The sequence below is a fragment of the Schistocerca americana genome, chromosome 5 (genome assembly GCF_021461395.2).
Source record: "Schistocerca americana isolate TAMUIC-IGC-003095 chromosome 5, iqSchAmer2.1, whole genome shotgun sequence".
Classification (NCBI taxonomy): Eukaryota; Metazoa; Arthropoda; class Insecta; order Orthoptera; family Acrididae; genus Schistocerca; species Schistocerca americana.
Genome location: NC_060123.1, coordinates 554,734,014 through 554,756,102, shown reverse-complemented (window position 1 = coordinate 554,756,102; position 22,089 = coordinate 554,734,014). Strand labels below are relative to the sequence as shown.

The window sequence follows — 22,089 nt, the reverse complement described above, 5'->3', positions numbered from 1 at the left end:
TTTTTTCCGATTAAATTTCTGACGTTTTGTTTCGTGGCTACGCGTGTTATACCATTGCTTGTAGAAATGTTGGACATTCCGCCGCGAAACGCCACGTAATTCACACACAGTGTTGCCGTGGAGACGGCCGAAAAGGGTTGCCCCTTCTTTGGTACTCTATAAAGACCTCACTTTTATCCGTGTTTCAGTGTACCGTACGGCTGAAAAATATATGTCTCACTGGTCGCTACAGCCTTATGGTCACGTACAAGCAGTGTGCGCTTGGTTGAGCACGTAACTCCATGGCAGCACCAAATGTAAAGACTTAACGATTCATCTATGCGTGCGCACCAGGGTAAATAATCTTTTATCCGGTGAGTTTGTAGTCGTCGTCTCCGAACTGTTTCTCTACTGCAAGCAGTACGCGATGCTGAAATAAGTGCTCATGGCCTCCCGAATTTAGAGTTTTCTTAAGTTTGATAATGAAGCTCAAAGCCGGCCGGGGTGGCCGAGCGTTTCTAGGCGCTACAGTCTGGAAAAGCGCGACCGCTACGGTCGCAGGTTCGAATCCTGCCTCGGGCATGGATGTGTGTGATGTCCTTTTGTTAGTTAGGTTTAAGTAGTTCTAAGTTCTAGGGGACTGATGACAGCAGAAGTTAAGCCCATAGTGCTCAGAGCCATTTGAACCATTTTTGAAGCTCAAAATTAGGAAATAACTGTATACTCACTAACAAATGCTCTCGCTCATCATGATGCACAGTTAGTTAGAATAAATGAGATAGTACCTTCCAGTATAGTTTCTGCTCAGTGGAAATCTCTTTGAGTAGTTAAAGACTCCAGATGAAATGTTTTAAGAATAGTTTGCAAGAAATCACTTGGAATGAAATTTATAAAAACAATATGCTGATATAAAATTTAACCTATTCCATAATGAATCATATCATTATCTTCAGCATTAGTTAATCAGAAAGGACATTAAAAGGCTATATAAAAACCCATGGATAATTACACGGATTAGAGCAGCCTGTGAAAGGAAAAGGGGACTGTATTGATGGTAAGAACAAGTAAAGATCCTGTAATATTCGTATTATAAAAAAACTACTCAACATTGCTAAGGAAAGTTATGGTATAAGGAGGTTATGTCAGAAATCAGTAACTGTCAAAAGCTTTCTCTAGATCTACGAATACTATGAACGTGGGTTTACCTTTCTATACCCGATTTTCTAATATACTGTAAGTCCCTATATTGCCGTATTGTGGGTTCCTATAGACCTGAGGAACACAAACTAATCTTCCTCGAGGTCGGTTTCTATTGGGTGTTTCCATTCTTGTACAAATAATTCTTGTCAGTATATTGTAACCACTACTAATTAAACTTATGGTTCGGCAGCATTCACACCTGCCAGTTGCTTAAACTGGTGGTTCGGTAATATTCGCACCTGTTAGTACCGGCATTCTTAGAAACTGAAATTATTTCCCTCTTACTGAAGTATCAGATATTTCGCATGCCTCCTATGCACACCAGGTGGAGTAATTTTGTTACGGCTGGCTCTCCAAGGATCGCAATAATTCTGAGAGACTGTGGTATACTCCACGAGACTTTTTCCGCTTGGTGTTTTAGCGCTCTGACAAAGTCATCTCGCGGTATCGTATTTCCCATTTATCTTCAGATACTTCCTCTTCTCTTTCTTCAATATTAACCTGAACTTTGACAAAATTCTCTCCAGCTTCTAGCCTCGTAAAGAGAGAATTCTATCTGTACATATCGCCGTGAAACCTCCTGTGTTATCCAGGGTTTTTTGCTACGCCTTATCTGAAACTTTTTCCCTTATGTAGGCTCTCTTCCGCCTTCCATTTTTCCCTTCTTTGCTTTCTTTTGGCTTGCTAGCTGTTGATATGCGTACGTTACTTCTCCATTCGCCAAAAGTATCTTTCATGTTTCCTATAGGCGTCATCCATCTTTCCGCTAGATGATGCATGCTTCTACAGCCTTGCATTTGTCATCTAGCCATTCCTGCTTAGCTTTATTGTACATTCTTTCAGTCTTATTTTCTAGACGTCTGTGTCCACCTTCACGTGCTCCATTTGCTGCATTTTTATATTTCCTCCTTTCCTCAATTGTATTCAGTACCTCCTGTGTTATCCAGGGTTTTTTGCTACGCCTTATCTTCTTATCCCATGGATCCTTCTCTGTTTCCTCTCCCACAGTCCACCCATTCGTCTTCTGTTTTATTCCTTTCATCTACATCAGTCTTACGTTGCCTAATAATTCCCTTACGTCACTGAACAACGTCTCGTTCCTTCAATTTATTCAGATACCATCTTCTTAATTTCCTACCTTTTTGCACTCTGTGTATATTACACGTATAAAGTATCCGTGGAAAATCTTTATGAGCACTAGCTCTAATCACTGTATATATGATATATATAGATTTTTTTCTTTTAACACAGATGAACTGTGGATGGGTTCAAATCGAATGAAACCGATGGTAAAAATAAGGTGACAAGTGCATCATTGCAGTGGATGATGCAGCTCTGCACACACATATTGATCGATACACAAGACTGGGTGGCTATCGATTCCCTCACATGTCAGCATTTCTTGATCCTCTTTATTTTATCTTCGTTTTTATTTTAGTCGAATGTTAAATGGGATGTGTTAAGCTTACATGAGAAATACTTACACTTAATCTTTGGAGTGGCCGAGCGGTTGTAGGCTCTACAGTTTGGAACCGCGCGACGCTACTGTCTCAGGTTCGAACCCTGCCTCGGGGCATGGATGTGCGTGATGTCCTCAGGCTAGTGAGGTTTAAGTAGTTCTAAGTTCTAGGGGACTGATGACCTCAGAAGATAAGTCCCATAGTTGGGGTTGGGTTGTTTGGGGAAGGAGACCAGACAGCGAGGTCATCGGTCTCATCGGATTAGAGAAGGATGGGGAAGGAAGACGGCCATGCCCTTTCAAAGGAACCATCCTGGCATTTGACTGGAGCGATTTAGGGAAATCACGGAAAACCCAAAGTCCCATAGTGCTCAGACCCATTTGAACTTAATCTTTACAGTGGCGATATATGGTTTTATTTACTATTCGCGAATAATATCCGTTTAAGAATAAGCTAGCCATGTAAAGTGAGACAACAGTTAATTTTCAGTGTCCACATTGCGTACTGTAACGTCAGAACATAATGTTTCCGTCACGTATTCTCTGCATTCGATTTAAGCTTGAACTAATATAGTATCAGACGATTAAGCACTTCCTGTCACAAGCTTCCAATATGTCCCCACCGTTTTCTATCAGAAACTAACAACCGCTAATGGAAACTCCATATTTTCCGGAAGATATGATTCCCATTAACTTATTAGCTGTTAAGTAATAAGCCCTTCGCTTTCTTCCACTTCTTACCTGCGTAATTGTTTCTGCAAAAATTATATACTCGTAGTTTAACTATAGTGAAGCACACATGTGTATAGTTATAATTACCATCTCTAATACCTGTCTTTGCAAAATTTTATTTTAAAACTTTGCTTTTTGACATACCTCGATTTTAGAAAAGGACTGCATTTACTTTTACTGAGATGAGTGTTAGATTACGCTAATATTTTTACGAAGCGGAGGTACAACAGATGCACTTTGACATGTCGTGGAACTGAACTTATTGCCTAAGAGCAAACTTTAAGCGTTTTAATTAAAGTTAACACGATAGAAAATCTTAACCATGTCGAAGTCATTGCAACGCTGAATAAAGTGACTTAAAGATTATTTTTTCCTTCAGACCTATGTAGCAAATGTAAGTGACTAACTTTATTCTTCTTTACAAATAAACGCCTGACATTACATGAAATAAACAGAGTAAAATTAGTGAACAGAAAGTCCTGAAAATAGGCAAATGCGAGGAAACCTTTTACTATTACATCTTAAAGAACAGATTCTCAAATAAAACTTCATCATCACTCTGTTACAAATTCAAGTAAACAGGTCGTAGGAAAACAGCTGGTTTTCAGATGCAGAATATATTTGTTTGAAGGGTCAGAAAAGGCTGTGTGTAGTGATCAAGTAGCGTCACTACGGATCAGGAACAGATCATGTACAACAGTGTGAGCTTGGAATATGCTGAATAGTTTAAAACTGAGATAAGCGGAAGGAGCCTTAGGTGCTGGAGAATGTGTTGGACTTTTAGGTAAGTACTCGTCGCTCGTAGCAGTCAATGTGCTTTAATGTGCCCGTTGCTCCATTCGCGTAGTCTGTATAGCCTGCATATATTTTGTTTTTGGTTTTTCTTAAATCGAATTTTTATGTTGTTCATAAATTGCAACAACTTCTAAACTTCTGACGCAAATTAAGGCCACAGAAGTAAAATACCAGTTTTCATAGCTGTAGCATTAACAATGCTTTAGTAGCTCTTTAATAATGATTTACTTCAAAGACAACTTCCACTCACTACTTTAGCGCTTAGTGATTGAATTTCCAAAAGTGCTGAAACACGTATTTCTCCTTTTTTTTCACTTCGAACGTAGACGTCAGATACCAATTTTCATGGAGTTTGCTTTAAAAATACTACAGTTGTTCTTTAATAATGATTTATTTAAAAAAATTTCAATAACGTTCCCCCAGAAGGGCAAAAATTTCCAAAAATGCTGAAGCATGTGTATCTTATTTGAGACCGATGAAACAAATACCAGTTTTCGTAGATCTAGTTTCAAAATTGCCTTAATACCGACATATTTTCAAAAACCTTTCGTCCCACATTTCGCCCTGTAGGGGTGGAATTTGGAAAAATCCTTTCTTAAACAAAGCCTACCTACAGTATAAGGTCAACACGTACTCCGAATTTCAAGTTTCACTTCTTAGGGTTTGCGCTGAGGGATAATGAGTCAATCGGGAGGTTGCCTTATACATATGAAACTTTATTCAATTCAGTAAGTGTAGTTTGTATTTCAGAACAAAATTCAGTCGTTAACAGCAAATATAATTTTATTTAGCTTTAACGGTTCCGATAAATTAATTTGTCATCTTCAGAAGCTTAGTATTGGTTTGGCAGATGTAAGTATCTTCTTCATAGAAGCATAATGCCATTATATGTCCAAAAATATATGTATTGTATGTGATTATTGTAAACTCAGATTGACTGTTTACGGTAGGTGAACAAAATCTATGTACTTGTCAAGCTGTTGTGCTAGTACTGTAAATGGTCAGTCAGAGCTTGCAATAACCACATTCAATATGTATATATTTGGACATGTCATGGCATAATGCTTCTATGAAGAATATATTTACATCTACTAAACCAATACTAAGCTATTGAAGAAAGCAAATTAATTTGTTGAAATAAAATTACATTCGCAATTGAGGACTGAATTTTGTTGTGCAATGTATAACTCTTTTATGATTCAGTCGGTAGAGCGTCATAAACGAAACGCAAAGATACGCTTTCGAGACCCGTCCCAGCTGAGTATTTCAGTATTTCAGGAGGGTCAAAATTTGCCAAGGTTCGGGCAACGAGTTAAAGCTATTTTCGACATGACGACAATATTTTACCTAGATATACAAGGTCTCCCAAATCGTTGGGGTCAACGTTGAGCAGATGGTAGAGAATCCTAAAAATTCTAGTTTGAGATGATGGAACAAATGGTCGGAAACGAATATTTAGTATTTGTTGACAAGAATGTACTACATTTCATGCCATGAGTTCAGTGTTACGACCAATAGTTTCACTGTAAGCATTGCAACGGCTCATAAAATCTTACCACACTCTCTCAGATGTTTCTTTTGGTCGTTGTACGGGACAGGCGCTTAGGACTACAGCAGTCACTTTCTCCACAGTGTCCACTGGGATTTCACACACAAATTACTTAAAGTAACTCTAGAGAATGAGTCTAGTGAGGCATTGCTTGTGATCTGAGACGAGTGTGGTAAACGGATTTTCGTCGCTACGCCCGTAACTACAGCTACACCATTACGTTTGAAAGACGCCACAGCGATTAACGATATAACTTTACTCGTAAGGTCCTCGGTACTGCAGTACTGCGCTGGACAGTCTTGGACACAAAGGAACTCTTCGTTCGAAATCGCTTGATTGTTAGCACTTCTAAAATTCTGCTGGAAAAACAATTTTTTATTCTATGAGAACGTCTGCCAACGGCCTTGTGAAAGAGGGCGAATGAGCGGACAGTGGGTCAGGGCACTCTCTTATGCTAGGGGTGGGAAACTGCCCCTATAGGCATTTTTAAATCTTTCTACGTGACAGAAAACCCAGTATTAAGTTATGTAAAATATAGCTGTTTCCAAATTATTACCTGCACGTCAAAAATTCAGAACGTATTGTTTCAAGAGCATTTCCCAAAATATAAGAACCATGCCAAGATAACAAACATAGACGTATAAGAAAGTGCAAATGAGCAGTTGCAAAGCATATCGATAACTGGCAGTCAGCTCCTCCTGCTGCCGTAAAGAAACGTCGAGAAGTGGGCGCCATATGAGGATATAGGAAATATTTCTTTTTATTTATTACAGTATTCTTGACCTGCCAGGTTAGCCAAGAGTGCTAATGCGCTGCTTCCTGGACTAAGGTAGGCGCGCTGGCCCCAGATCGAATCCACCCGACAGATTAACGACGAGGGGCGGTGTGCCGGCAAGCCTGGATGTGATTTTTAGGCGGTTTTCCACATCCCACTAGGTGAATACTAATACTGGGCTGGTCTCCACGTCTCGCCTCAGTTACACGAGTCGCAGACATCTGAACACGTTCACGCTATTCAATGGATTACACTAGATTTAGACAGGTGGGGTTCACTAATTCCGTCCCAGGGGGGTATGGCGTGGCGGCAGGTAGGGCATTTGGCCACCCCTTCACATTAACCATGCCAAATCCGAACTTAACCATGCCAATCCTGCGGAAACGCGGGATAAAGGCACAAGCAAAAGATTTATTGCTGTATCCTCCAATCATCAAAAATACAATAATTAATACATTAACTGTACAAGACAACAATAAAATTAATACTTATAAAGCTTTTAGCACAGACAGTTAAATACTTAACATCACTGGACAGAAGCGCCACACACGGCATTGTATGACAAAGTTTCATGCCATGCTGGTGCGTAAAAATCAATAAATGTGAACCACAGCATCAGTATGAGAAGAAAACAAATAGTAGGACTTTAAAAAGTAATCACCACTTCCAACCATTTACAAAAGTATAAACTTTACCACGACAAACCGTACAGAGATATATGAAGGTAAATCAATTTTTTTACATTTAACGGGTAAAAATAGACATTAAACCGCATAGATGACTTTCACAAAACACCAAAAATTACCGTCCCTAACAGCACTAGACTCACACGTATCCGTTTAACTAAGAAACAAGAAATGGATGCCAGGTACTAAATGCATTTGAAAGGTTGTAGCCAAATGTTACTTTCCATCCTGGGGGAAGGCAAAGCATAATCACCCTCATGGGCATATAGGAGTGGGTTGGGAATAGGTAGGTGGAGGGGAAGGCTTGAGAGATAGTAGGGTGGATAGAGGGCTGGGAAATACGTGGGAAAACATGAAGATGAAGGACCCGAAACCGGCAGTCACGTGGGAAAACTTGGCAAGAGTGAAAATAATTTATGATCAATAGAAATAAAACTGACTTATCAAAATTGGATCAAAAAAAACATTTACCATTTTTACAAAGAAAAAAAGAAAATAAGAACTACCACAGACTAAAGGGTTCAATAGACATACCATACATATCTGTTACTGAAGAGTATTGCTACAGATAATGAAAAGTAACCAGAAAGGGACCAAAACAATTTTTAAAATAATTTAATGGTGAAGATCACATGATCAACCAGTATAGCGAGCTACAAAATAAATGGGTAAAACATCGACGCTTTTATTTACAACAGGTACAACATAGTAAAATTCCATAGTAATTAATTGTTACTGGTTGTCTCTGTTCCATATCGGCTCGGAAACATCTCTGCATAGTCACGGAATATTAATTACATCGTACAGTGTTCGTAATTTTCTCTCACTGCGAGTCTTCCGAGATTTTGGCAGAGCTCAATGTGTGCCGTAGTAAATAGAAACGCTTACGGATACATTTACTCGAAGTGAGTGGAAGCGAAGAAGGATCACTCCGGTGGCGTCTGTAGGAATACGGCGAGCTCAGTAAACAGCGAGGCTCGCGAAGGCGGTGGGTTTAAATGCCGCTCTTCAGCTGAGATGTGGGTGGGGCGTGGTGTGCCGAGTACAGTGAACATGGACGCCGTCGACACCGAAAACTCCACCTTCGACGCATCACATACGGTTGTGTGTTGTTGTTTAAGGTTGCGTCAACAACGTAGATACGAATCTCGATTACTAAGTATGTAACAAGCAGGTTACAAGCGTTTCTCACGAGCACTGCTCTGCAGGTGGCGACTACTGGGAGCCCTGGCAGATGGATGGTGTGTCAGGACAGGAGGCACTCTCTCATTTCGCCACTTCCCAGTTCCTCAGGGAAGAGGAGGTGGTTGTAAACTGTGTACGCCGGTGCGCGCAGTAAAAGAAGAGTGACTTTTAACCATTTATTTCTGCAAATAAATCACTTCTTTAGCAGGCTACTGCGGTCCTCTGTCGTTGCTTGTTCGGGTGTGCCGCGAGCGCCCGGCAGCTACTGAGGAACTGGATGCTGCGTCTCCACCTTCCGCACTCGAAGAAGGTGGCGCATGCGTATGTCGCTCACAGACGGTGGCCTAGGAGGTCGTCCAGCGCCTCCCGTAACTGTGGCTCATCTTTGCTCTCTGAGCCGCGATGACGGTTGCCGTGTGGTCGAGAAGTGCGCCGACCCTTGCAAGCAGTGCAGGTAGGCCCCGTGGCTTCACTGAAGTGTCAGGAACCCTGGTGTCCAGGCCCAAGTCGACATGGAAGACCCCCAGGCCTGTGTTGGAAGCTGTCACCAGCGCCGAACTCGTTACTGGTGCTGAATGAGAGGAAGACATCTCTCTGGCGGCTGTTGGCGGTGCTGAGTACGAGCAGCAAATCTACAATAGACTTATTGTTGTTGTTGTTGTGGTCTTCAGTCCTGAGACTGGTTTGATGCAGCTCTCCATGCTACTCTATCCTGTGCAAGATTCTTCATCTCCCAGTATCTACTGCAACCTACATCCTTCTGAATCTGCTTAGTGTATTCATCTCTTGGCCTCCCTCTACGATTTTGACCCTCCACGGTGCCCTCCAATGCTAAATTTGTGATCCCTTGATGCCTCAAAACATGTCCTACCAACCGATCCCTTCTTCTAGTCAAGTTGTGCCACAAACTCCTCTTCTCCCCAATCCTATTCAATACCTCCTCATTAGTTACGTGATCTACCCACCTTATCTTCAGCATTCTTCTGTAGCACCACATTTCGAAAGCTTCTATTCTCTTCTTGTCCAAACTAGTTATCGTCCATGTTTCACTTCCATACATGGCTACACTCCATACAAATACTTTTTGAGAAACGACTTCCTGGCACTTAAATCTATACTCAATGTTAACAAATTTCTCTTCTTGAGAAACGCTTTCCTTGCCATTGCCAGTCTACATTTTATATCCTCTCTACTTCGACCATCATCAGTTATTTTACTCCCTAAATAGCAAAACTCCTTTACTACTTTAAGTGTCTCATTTCCTAATCTAATTCCGGCTTTCCTAGTACGAATGTATCAGCTATTCATATCACGCCCTGTTTGCTTAACGCATTAGTTATATCAACAGTCAGGTCCGTAACAATATTCAGTACGCCTCCTTGCGCTGGCGAAGCGGCTTCTTACTTCATGTAACAAGGTGGCGAAATACTTCTCAGTTGTATTGCTTTACCAAGCTCCTGCTGGTGCTAGCTACCCAGTTCGCTCAAAGTGCTGATGTCCTGCTTTCCACCTGACCTGCTAACGTGATGAAACGCTGCCGTTTCGTTTCTCACTTACTAACACTCACACAAGTAACACAAAATGAACGAGGTCTCGCAATTATGAAATTCTGCGGCCAGCTGCATGATACAAGGTTGGTACGCAACAACTCGTTCAAAACCTTGCACAGCTTAAAATTTTTGTATTTACGTACGGATTCAAAATAATAAGTTACTGTTCATATCTGCATAATTTTGGTTCTGAAGGTTGGTGACAGTATGTATGCAAGGGTTGGTGACATTATGTATGCAGAGGAAAAGTTCTAGGAATTGTGTCCCAAATATCTTCAGAGAGTAACAAGTATTACCTTAATTACTGACACTCATAATATGTCATCTAACGTCAGAATAAATTATGTTTAGTCAAACTAACATTTTCCACGAACGGTCCACTGTGTTAAGTGTGATATACAGTTCTTTATTCATTTTTTTCTTCCACACGATACACTTGCACCGTTTCATCAAATCATTGCTCTCCTTGAACGCAAGTAGTGTTTGCTAGTTTGAAATTGTCGCAACGTAGGAAAAGCGATTGGCTCATTGACATTTAAGACGTTTGAAAAACCAGCTCGCTCTGTTCGCTTAAGAGATCCAGGACAGAATACAGGGAGAATAAGAGCTAACCCACAAACTTTGACAGGTGGTATTACGGAGCAGAAAAAAAGGCGCAGGAGATTAGTGGTTAACGTCCCGTCGACAATGAGGTCGTTAGAGAAGGAGCACAAGCTCGGATTAGGGAAGGAAATCGGCCGTGCCCTTTCAAAGGAACCATCCCGGCACTTGCCTGAATCGATTTAGGGAAATCACGGAAAACCTAAATCAGGATAGCCGGAGATAGATTTGAACCGTCGTCCTCCTTTCAAGCGAGTCCAGTGTGGTAACCACTGGGCCACGCCGTCCGGTCCCAGAAAAAGAAAATATAGTAATCAAGGGCTCTAAAATTTTTACCTTGCCCATAGTACACCTGTGAAAGTTTCTCGATGGAGTTCTGGTTTACTCCGTATACCAGCGTCCGGGGTAATGTGGTGTCTTCTTTGCCTTCCGGAGGAAATTAGATACAATGTCGCACTGACGCCTAATGAAGATAGTACGAGTGCAAGGAACATCAGACAAATTTGTTGGACAGAAGAGTTTCTACCAAATATAAAATATAAAGTGGTTCTCAAGCGAGGAAAAACTTCAAACGTAAAATAACTTCAGGTACACTACGAAAGAGTGTGCTGGTAACACGAATATTCTAAATATATTGGGGGGGGGGGGGATGGGAGGTGGAACTTGACTGAAACTGAATATGAGCTGACACCCCTTATCATTACTAGTGGGACTTAGTTCAATACCTTGCTCACAGTGAACGAAATTTCTGTACATCTCGGGAGTCGAGAGGTCTAGGTCCAAAGACAAACTCGAGTCACTGCTACCACCGCCCGATAATGAATAAGTTTGGGGTTTATCAAATTTAACCATCAGATTTACCGTAAGAGGCCTTCAAGAATGCGTCACGAAGACTAAAAAACAAAAAATGTAGCTAAGAATGAAAGCAAGTGGCTCCAAAGGCATGATGGAACGTGAAGAGGTTGAATTCCAGGAGCATGGTTCGAGAAGAGGAAGTGGTTCTGTAAACAGAGCTGGCCGTCTGTCAATCACCTTTGATCGCCGTCAGGTGCCACAAGCTTTCACTGGATCAAAATTCGTCACAGAAGCAAAGAGAAGAAAATATGGCAGAACTGCCGAACTCTTCTCGCCGGTATGATTTCTTTCTAGGTGTACAATGTGTTCGTATAACGTTTCAGTGACGAACAATGTGATGAAACCATGACAGCATCAAAATAATGAGGGTGTCTGAATTTTCTTTTTCTAGTTTGCTACTTCCCTCAGTATCTCTTGACAGTAAATAACAGTTCTGCTTTCTGAGTCAGTCATCAACTTTTATTTAAGCTTATTCCCCTTCCCTAATCATTCTACTACGGCAATAATTTTGAAAGTTTCAATTTTGATGTACTTAAAACTTTCAACAATAAAATTGTATATTATGACAGAAAGTTTAGATTTACTAGTTATTGTCGTGCCCTAATTTACTGAAGAAATGTATAATTAGGACCTGTAAACTTTAATTTCATTCTCCTGAGAAAGTGTAATTTTGGAGATACAGATAACCAGCCCGTATGTAAATGTCGGAAGTTCCTTGAGGCTGTTCCTGGATGATGTGTTATGTACAGAGAAGTGTCAACGCTAAAAAAAAACTGTAGCGAAATGTTAGAATTCATGTCCGCGTAGTTTTTATCCCAAGGGTTCATGTTATTCTGTTTTGAGAGGAAAAGTTTTACCACATCTGTCTCAGATACCTCCACAGAACTACAGGTAGATCTAGATACCTTAATTCTCGACACACAGAGTGTCTTGTCTAACGTTGGTGCTCATAAAATATAAATTATTTTTAGCAAAGCTGATGCTTTCCAAGAACTTCAGTGTGTTAAGTGTGGTACATAGTTTGTAAAGTTCTTCACTATTTTTGTTTTTAATTTGGGCAAATCCTTCAGTACTGTGTCGCGAGCGGAACATGCTGGCAATAACACAGAGAGCGCCGACGGAGGGAGTTGGGTGCGTGCTTAACGGCGTTATCAACGTTTTATGAGTCACCAGTTTGCATCAGCCGGCCTGGGCAGCACTGTGTTTTAAGGGGTGTGTAATGCATCTGGCGCCGTTATTGCTTTACTGCACGTGTGGTCGATGTGTTTTATAGCACCGAGCTCTTTATCTAATGGAACGCTTAGGCACACATCGCGGGACTGCGATCAATATCGCACCGTTTTGCGTTGGAGTGGGCGGGAACTAATTGTCTTTGCCGTTCAGGAAGTCTTCTCTTGCCAGGGAAGGGACAGCTGCTGTACATTCACAGCTAATATCACTGTTTCCCGCAATTGAGAGAGACGTGTATTGTGACAAATCAGTTACGTATGAGTACGCACATTTGGTATGAAAGACTTCCAGATATTCAGTGAATGGAACAAGCTTTTGAAGAACTAGATACCTGGTAAAGTGATGATAAAATGCAATAGTTTCTCATGAGTTCGTTTCTAGCCTATAAACCAGTGTACGTCTTACAAGACAAGTTTCACCACTACCCTCGTTTTAGTATAAAATGACTTTGTGTGGTTTGTCCTAAGATAGGACTCCACTTTATTGCAACATTGTAGAAGTGATCTGCCTCTTCTCTCAACCAATTTACCATTATACGACGGAATTTCAATAAGTGATGAAATAAGTTTTTTTCTTTGGCAATTTAGGTTGAAAACATGCGGAATTTGTTGAAGGACGTCGCGGAATATACCAGTTTCAGCCCGCATAGTTTCATAAAGTTCCGAGAGGTGGTGGTGCTATACGTAGCCATCGAAATGGCGTCTATAGCGGAGTTGCATTCCAAGTAAAGAGCGGTAGTTGAGTTTCTTATGGCGAAAAAACCAAAACATCGAAGATATTGATAGGCTCTTGCAGAATCTACGGAAATCTGGCAGTGAACAAAAGCATGGTGAGTTGTTGGGCGAGGTGTGTGTCATCGCAACAAGGACATGCAACTTGTCTGATCTCTCGCCTGCCGGCCGGTCGCACACAACTGTGAGTACTGCAATGTTGGAACGTGCGGACACTCTCATTCAAGGTGATCGACGGATCACGATCAAACACCTCGTTGCTTAATTGGACTTTTCTGTTGGTAGCGTTCACAAAACTTCATTGGTCTTTCCTTCCTCATCCACCCTACATCCCGGATCTCGCACTTTCGGACTTCCATCAGTTAGGGCCAGCAGCAGTGCGTGGATAATGTGGAGGTTGTTGATGTAGTGAGACTTTGCGTCAACAATTTCTACTTGTTGTCGTTACTGCTTAGCATCTATGTAGTGGAGACAGTAAATGAAGCGGAAAAAGTTCAGAAGTAGAGTAAGAGGAGGTGAAGAAAATACACCAAGCTAAGAACCACAGAATTCGTAACTGTTTATGCTAAAAGGATGGACATTACGACAGAATTTTCGAATAAAATGGTTAAAATAATTTAGAATGAAATATAGGTCAAATGTATATGAAACTATGACGACCACAATGAATAACAGTGGCAAAGAGAGTTAATGGTTTGCTCACCAAGTCACATTACTAGCAGAAATGAGAACAGTATTTTGTTTAGGACGCAAGATTATACAACTTGGTAGAACTGAAGAGGACATCGTATGTTGTGTTTAGTCTCACTATGACAACTACCATCAAAAATGTAGGTTTACTGGTAACAAATTCTGGCATGGAATTGCGGAAGAAGTTCCTGAAACTGTGAATCTGGAAACTAGCACGTTACTGATTGAAACGTGTACCGCAGGGAAACGGGATGTGAAACTGGAATTATGTGTACTTTGGCGATGCACATAGATGTTAAAAGTGCGTAAAAAAAGTACGAAATGAAGGTACACTAGAAAGAACAGATGGCAGAAGACAGTCATCGCTAATTTCCAACAGATAAAGGGAAAATTTTATCGTACGGCCTCCTGAAATAGTAAATAGCACTGGAAGATGAGATTGAGGGAAGAAATTGCAGGGGTACACAATGACTAGAATACACGAAATGAAATTTCGAGAATGTTGGGTGGAGAATGAAGGTACACTGAGACAAACAGAAAATGAGACGCAGGGCTTTGAGATTTTAAAGTTTGTTGTGTTCTTCATTCCGACGACTGGTTGGTTGCAGCCCTCCGCGATATTCTATACCGTACACGTCTCTTCATCTCCGAATAACTACCGCAACCCATATCCATTTGAACTTACTTGCTGTACTCGTCTCTCAGTCACTCTCTACGATTTTTAATCGCCATACTTCCGTCGAATAAAAAATGACGATTCCTTGATGTCTCTGACCGTATCGTATCAATCGATCCCGCCTTTCAGTCAAGTTATGCCACAAATTTCTTTTTTCCCCTATTCCGGTCAGTACCTCTTCATTAGTTGATCAATCGACGTATCTAATCTTCAGAATTCCTTCTGTAGCACCACATTTCGAAAGCTTCCACTCTCTTCTTGTCTGAACTGCTTATCGTCCACATTCCACTCCTGTACAAGGCTACACTCCAGACAAATCCCTTCAGGAAACACTTTCTCACACTTAAATTTATGTTCCATATTAAGAGATTTCTGTTGGTCAGGCAACACTTTTCTTCCCGCTGTCATTCTACCTTTGATATATTCTCAACTTCGGCTGACCCTACGATTTATCTAAGAAGGCAGATTGAAGAAAGGTAGACCTGCGATTACGGGATTTGCAGATCCGCGAAAGCTTTTCAAATGTTGACTGGAAAACACTCTTCAAATTTCTGATATTAGCAGGGGTAAAAATATAGGGAACGAAAGGCTATGTACAACTTGCACAGAAACCGGACGGCAGTTACAGTATAAGAGTCGATGGGAGTGAAATGGTGGCAGTGGTGGAGAAGGGAATGAGACAGCTTGTAGTCTATACCCACTGTTATCCAACCTGCTCATTGAGGAACCTGTGAGGGAAGTAAGGGAAAATTGGGAACGGGAATTAAAATTCGAAGAGAATAAATAAAAACTTTCAGGTTGGTCGAAAATATTTTACTTCTGTCTGAGATTTCAAACGACGTGGAAGATTAATTGAACGGAGTGAGTAATATTTTGAAAGGAGGCTGTAAGATGAAAGTCAACAAAATAAAACATGGATTGTGGCATGCAGTCTAATTAGATTATGCAATTAGATTAGTGGCACATGAGGTTTGCGACATAGGCAGCAAAGTAACGTGACGGATGAAGTAAAGAGGGCTCTAGAGAATGGTAATAGCAGTAGAAGCGTTTCTGAAAAGGAGAAAATCGTTAATATGGAATATTATTCTGAAAAGTATTTGTATGGAGTATAGTCTTGTACGGAAGTGAAACATTAACGATTAACAGCTCAGACGCAGAAAGAAAATAGATGCTCTCAAAAGTGGTGATATAGAAAAATGTTCATGATTATGTGGATAGTTCGTATAATTAATAAAGGGCTAATTAACAGAACTGTAGAAGAATGAAATTTATGCCACAACTCGATGAAAAGAAGGGATCGTTTGATAGGTTATATCCAGAGACATTAACTAGTCGTCAACTTGGTAATAAAGGGAAGTGCAGAGGGTAAAAGCTATAGAAGGAAAGTTAGGATTACGTGCAGTAAGCAGATTCAAGTGAATATAGGCTGCAGTACTTATACACGGTGCTTCAGATATAGATGGCATAAATCGACGTTACTATTGCCCATGTGTAGACGATAAAAATAGTTCATTACAGCACATATCCGGAAATTCCGAGTTATGGCCTTGAGATTATTGATATTGACCAGAACATTTCGCTTTCCACGTTTGGTTGCCGAAACTGAAGATATTTACAGGACAGTTAGTATTGTGTTGGCATTCGAATGTACTCACATCAGGAGGTGGCAGAAGTACACTCCATTTACGGTAAGCGGACGGCAATGCTGCAGTGTCTCGCCTTTTTTAAAAGGAGAGGTACTTACAGCGAAGTTTCCAGATCAGATAACATTTGGACGTTTCCACGGCCGTTTGTGCACTCATTGAGAGTTTCATCTCCTGCTTTGGAAAACCAGCATCTAAAACCCCAGATGCAGAGGAGAACATTCTGAATTCTATGTACAAGTCTCTGTGTATCAGCCCACTAATGTTCCTCATACGACTGTCTAGAAACTGTTATCAGGCCGGAGTGGCCGTGCGGTTCTGGGCGCTACAGTCTGGAACAGCGCGACTGCTACGGTCGCAGGTTCGAATCCTGCCTCGGGCATGGATGTGTGTGATGTCCCTAGGCTAGTTAGGTTTAAGTAGTTCTAAGTTCTAGGAGACTGATGCCCTCAGCAGTTAAGTCCCATAGTGCTCAGAGCCGTTTAGAAACTGTTGCGAACGCAACAGCTGTATCCTCATAATTTACGTGTATAGGTCCTCTCACCAGCAGATTATTCTACATGAGTCATATTCTGCCAGTAGTTATTGCAGCAGTGTGCTGCAAATCCGAGCTCTCCTGCTTTAGTGTTATGCACAGGTCATGCACAGATGAAACGACATGGCGTCAGGAACTGTGGAATTGTCCACAGATCGGGATGCCACAGCAAAGTCAGCAACGCTATTCGATACCACAGACACTAGAGAGCACTCGCTGCAATACGCGAGGACTTATGGGAGGCGTTCCAGAAGACCCCATCCCCCTGTGAACTACAGCAGCGACCTCACACTGAGGTCAATATAGCGCTGAGCATGCAAGAGCTCAGTCCAGTTCAAGACCTTAGCCGCTGCAGTCAGCATCATAGTCTATGACAAAAGAGTAAAGTTCCAGGTGAACTTATGCTTTGACTATGTCGAACATTGTACCTCAAGAGAACAGTTAGTTGATTAGTGCATCAAGTGATGCCTAGCTAGTCAATGTTAAATTGTCCAGAACGTCTGTGGCTAAGAAGTGTGTCAAAATTAAGTAAATCTTTTATTCGTTTACGTAATAAAGTGAACTAATATCTTCCAGTATGGCGAGGCCTCTCCCAAGGAATCAAAGAACTCACAGTTGTACCCAGACGTAAGTAGTTTCACCTTGTCACAACAGAAATATCAGCACATATGGACATACAAAAAACCGCGTCCATTTATTGCATCTCATCACCAAGTGCAGTTCCTCCACAACGTGTGATCTGTTACTGGGACCCGATGCACACGTAAACAGAAAGAGCAAACGTACTCAGAATTCCTGAAAACACTGTACCTCATGTTCTTGATCGCGCTACACTGTCCGTTCAACAACGTCACTTCTTGCATGGTGACTCTCCTGCACACTTCAGGCCTATGGCACGGTGGTTCTTGGTGCGAACGTTTCTTGGTCGATGGACAGGTAGAGGTGGCCCAGCTGCTTTGGCCTCGACGCTCACCCGATCTGAACTTTATCGATTTCCACTTGTGGAGTCTTTTATAATTATTGGTGAATTGGTCTCCGGTGTGCGATGTGGAATCCCTTCAGAATCTAATTTTCGCAGATTGCGAGAAAATATGCAATACTCTGGAATTTGGGATTTCGCGTTAGGAGAGCCAAGATTTCCACTTGTTGAGTCTTTTATAATTATTGGTGAATTTGTCTCTGGTGTGGAATCCCTTCAGAATCTAATTTTCTCAGATTTCGAGAAAATATGCAATACTCTGGATTTTGGGATCGTGTTAGGAGAGCCAGGAGACATCAATGCGAAGCCTGTATTCAACCAGGAGATGGACATTTTGAACGACTTCTGTATGGGCAACTACCAGCGGGGGAAAAATTATGGCTATTATGACTGTTCTGAAGGCCTTAACTAGTAAACCAAGCGTCTACCGACACGTGCTGTAATTGACTTTTTCACTGTCTGTATATGGGGAATAAAAACCTGAAATTATGCCCTCCATTTTTGAAACACCCTATGCTGAGTGTAACGGGTATAAGTGTACATACTTCTAATGGAGATTGAGGACAGTGTACTGAGAACATAAGTGTTTCCTTCAACTGCAAACTAATAATTGTAGCTATTAGGAGTAGTATGTTTTTGGGTTGGTTAGTGCCTCCAAGTACATGCAGCAATTGCAAGCATTAATGCTTATTTTCCCCCAGACGGTAGGTCAGGTGTTGAAGCGTGGACTCGGATGCAAAACGGTTAGTCTTTACTGACCGGCCTAGAGATGCAGTTACGGCCGTGCAGAGTACATCAGGTCGTTAAATTTGTGACGTATTTGCGCGAATACTGTTCAACGCAGGGAAAAACCTACCAAAACACGGACGTGTGTACCACATATAAAAATTACTGCACTTATGCAACCTGTATGGAAATGAAGGGACGTGCACCAGACGGGGTAGCACAAACTAGTGCCGGCAGCGGTGGCCGAGCGGTTCTAGGCGCTTCAGTCCGGAACCGAGCGACTGTTACGGTCGCAGGTTCGAATCCTGCCTCGGGCATGGATGTGTGTGATGTCCTTAGGTTAGTTAGGTTTAAGTAGTTCTAAGTTCTAGGGGGCTGATGACCTCAGATATTAAGTCCCGTAGTGCTCAGAGCCATTTAAACCTTTTTGAACCAAACTAGTCTGTGAAATGAAGACTACATCAACAGCTTCTAGCCATTCAAAGGAGTGTTTAGAAAAATGTGAAATCCATTAATTCTATGGTCAGTAGCTGCACTTCACTGTTAATCTGCAACGGAAACTCGTTGTGCTGCATGTGCTTAAACTACTGCTTGAGCCACAACGCCAAAATAGCGCAATATCGGTCAGAGGTTCTTACAGTGCTTAAGCCGGCAATAGCTTATAGCTTCTTGTTGGCTCCGTGCGTTACACCGTGGTGCAGCAGGAAATGAAGGGCCTGGTAGCACGCCGAGGAACTTGTGCAATAACAACGAGCTCTGGGCGGAGGCAGCGGCATCGGCGCGAGCGTAACGAGGGGCGTGGGCGGCGGCGAGGACAATTAGGGGCCGGTCCGCGGCGGTGGGCGGCGGTGGGGGGCGGTGGGCGGCTCTGGGCGGCGCCCCCGCAGGCTGCCGTATAACGAGCGCACCTGTCCGCCGGCGCCGGGCCGGCATATCGTTTGCCTCGCTGGCCACCGGCCCTTCAACGCTTCTGTCACTGCCTCGGCGTACAGTCGCTGGCGTGATGCACGTCTGCTCTGTAGCTGGGCTCGTCGGTGAGTTAGTGCCCTGAAAGGAAGGAACCGCTTACACTGACATTAGTGTTACATAGTCTTTATGATATATAGTCTTTAATATCTCTTTTTTGTGCGACCATGCATAAGGCACAAAAACAAAAACAAAAATGCAAGAAAGGAAAACTACATAACGCAGTGCGACCAGTTATAAATTATTGCTTGGGTGTTTAAAGTTCTTGTCAAGTACGTATGCGTGAGAACAGACTTTGAAATAAACCAGAATCGCGCTAATGGGTTTTCACAGATCAGCCTATACGGAAGTGAAACAGAAACAGGTGGAACCGTGAATGAGAACTCTGTTGGGGTAAATTCAGAGAACCTGTATTCGGAGGCATTTGTGCGACCACTATCTTACCATTACAGTACTGGATTGGTGCATAAGTACGTAACGTTTTTCTGTAAGTTCAATAAACACAACAACTACACATAACAGTGACCTTAGTCAACGATAATACACTACTGGCCATTGAAATTGCTACACCACGAAGATGACGTGCTACAGACGCGAAATTTCACCGACAGGAAGAAGATGCTGCGATATGCAAATGATTAGCTTTTCAGCATTCACACAAGGTTGGCGCCGGTGGCGAGACCTACAATGTGCTCACATGAGTTAAGTTTCCAACCGATTTCTCATACACAAACAGCAGTTGGCCGGCGTTGCCTGGTGAAACGTTGTTGTGATGCCTCGTGTAAGGAGGAGAAATGCGTACCATCACGTTTCCGACTTTGATAAAGGTCGGGTTGTAGCCTATCGCGACTGCGGTTTATCGTATCGCGACATTGCTGCTCGAGTTGGTCGAGTTCCAATGACTGTTAACAGAATATGGAATCGGTGGATTCAGGAGGGTAATACGGAACGCCGTGCTGGATCCCAAGGGCCTCGTATCACTAGCAGTCGAGATGACAGGCATATTATCCGCATGGCTGTAACGGATAGTGCAGCCACGTCTCATTCCCTGAATCAACAGATGGGGACGTTTGCAAGACAACAACCATCTGCACGAACAGTCGACGACGTTTGCAGCAGCATGGACTATCAGGTCGGAGACCACGACTGCGGTTACCCTTGACGCTGCATCACAGACAGGAGCGCCTGCGATGGTGTACTCAACGACGAACCTGGGTGCACGAATGGCAAAACGTCATTTTTTCGGATGAATCCAGGTTCTGTTTACAGCATCATGATGGTCGCATCCGTGTTTGGCGACATCGTTGTGAATGCATATTGGAAGCGTGTATTCGTCATCGCCATACTGGCGTATCACCCGGCGTGAGGGGGTGGCCATTGATTACACGTCTCGGTCGCTTATTGTTCGCATTGACGGAACTTTGAACAGTGGACGTTACATTTCAGATGTGTTACGACTCGTGGCTCTACCCTTCATTTGATCCCTGCGAAACCCCACATTACAGCAGGATAATGCACGAGCGCATGTTGCAGGTCCTGTACGGACCTTTCTGGATACAGAAAATGTTCGGCTGCTGCCCTGGCCAGCACATTCTCCATATCTCTCAAAAATTAAAAACGTCTGGGAAATGGTGGCCGAGCAACTGGCCCACCACAATACGCCAGTCACTACTCTTGGTGAACTGTGGTATCATGTTGAAGCTGCGTGGGCAGCTGTACCTGTACTCGCCATCCAAGCTCTGTTTGACTCAATGCCCAGGCGTATCAAGGCCGTTATTACGGCCAGAGGTGGTTGTTATGGGTACTGATTTTTCAGGATGTATGCACCCAAATTGCATGAAAATGTAATCACATGTCAGTTCTAGTATAATATATTTGTCCAATGGAGACCTGTTTATCATCTCCATTTCTTCTTGGTGTAGCAATTTTAATGGCCAGTTGTGTATATTCTCGTTAACTATTTACAATAGTCTGACAACGCTAGGTAACTTTTCATTTCCACGACTGTAGAAATTAATTGGTTTTGTGGCAAAGAACTCGTCGAGCTATATCCCGAGCACATTTTTATCCCCTAAAGAAAATTCCTTGAAGATCTGTCGATGGTGAGCGGAAAAGGCTCAAGATCGTGTGAATTATTGTGGGTACAGAATGATTTCCCAACTCAACCCATGTTTAGTATGTTTTGTCAGTCGAGTAAATGTGGCCGGGCGTTATCGTGGTGTAGCATCACTTCACACAGTCTTCCTGGTCGTTGTTCTTCGACAGCGTCTACAAGACGTCTCAGTTGTTACAATACATGTCGGTAGTGATGGCTACACCTCGGGGAAGAATTCGTAGTACACCACGCCGTCTCTGTTCCACCCGATACATAGCATTATCTTTGGAGGATGCGAGCACGTCTTTTTAGGGAGAATTGCTGCTTTTTTGGACTCAGCCATTCCTTTCTTTTCTCTACGTTAGCATAGAGGGACCATTTACTTTCACCAGAGACGAAAAGGATAGGAATGGTCGGTGTTGTTCACGAGCCAATTGATGATGAGCAAGCAGA

At 42.4% G+C, this 22,089-nt stretch overlaps 1 protein-coding gene across 1 annotated transcript in view; it reads right to left on the bottom strand.

The window, feature by feature from the left end:
- The window catches only part of LOC124616525 (atherin-like), a 36,486-nt gene extending 16,978 nt beyond the window's left edge, over positions 1-19,508 (bottom strand). The window contains exon 1 of the mRNA XM_047144840.1: positions 19,265-19,508. Within this exon, the coding sequence (XP_047000796.1) occupies positions 19,265-19,508 (244 nt within the window). The remainder of the gene's footprint in view (positions 1-19,264) is intronic.
- Positions 19,509-22,089: the final 2,581 nt, after the last annotated feature.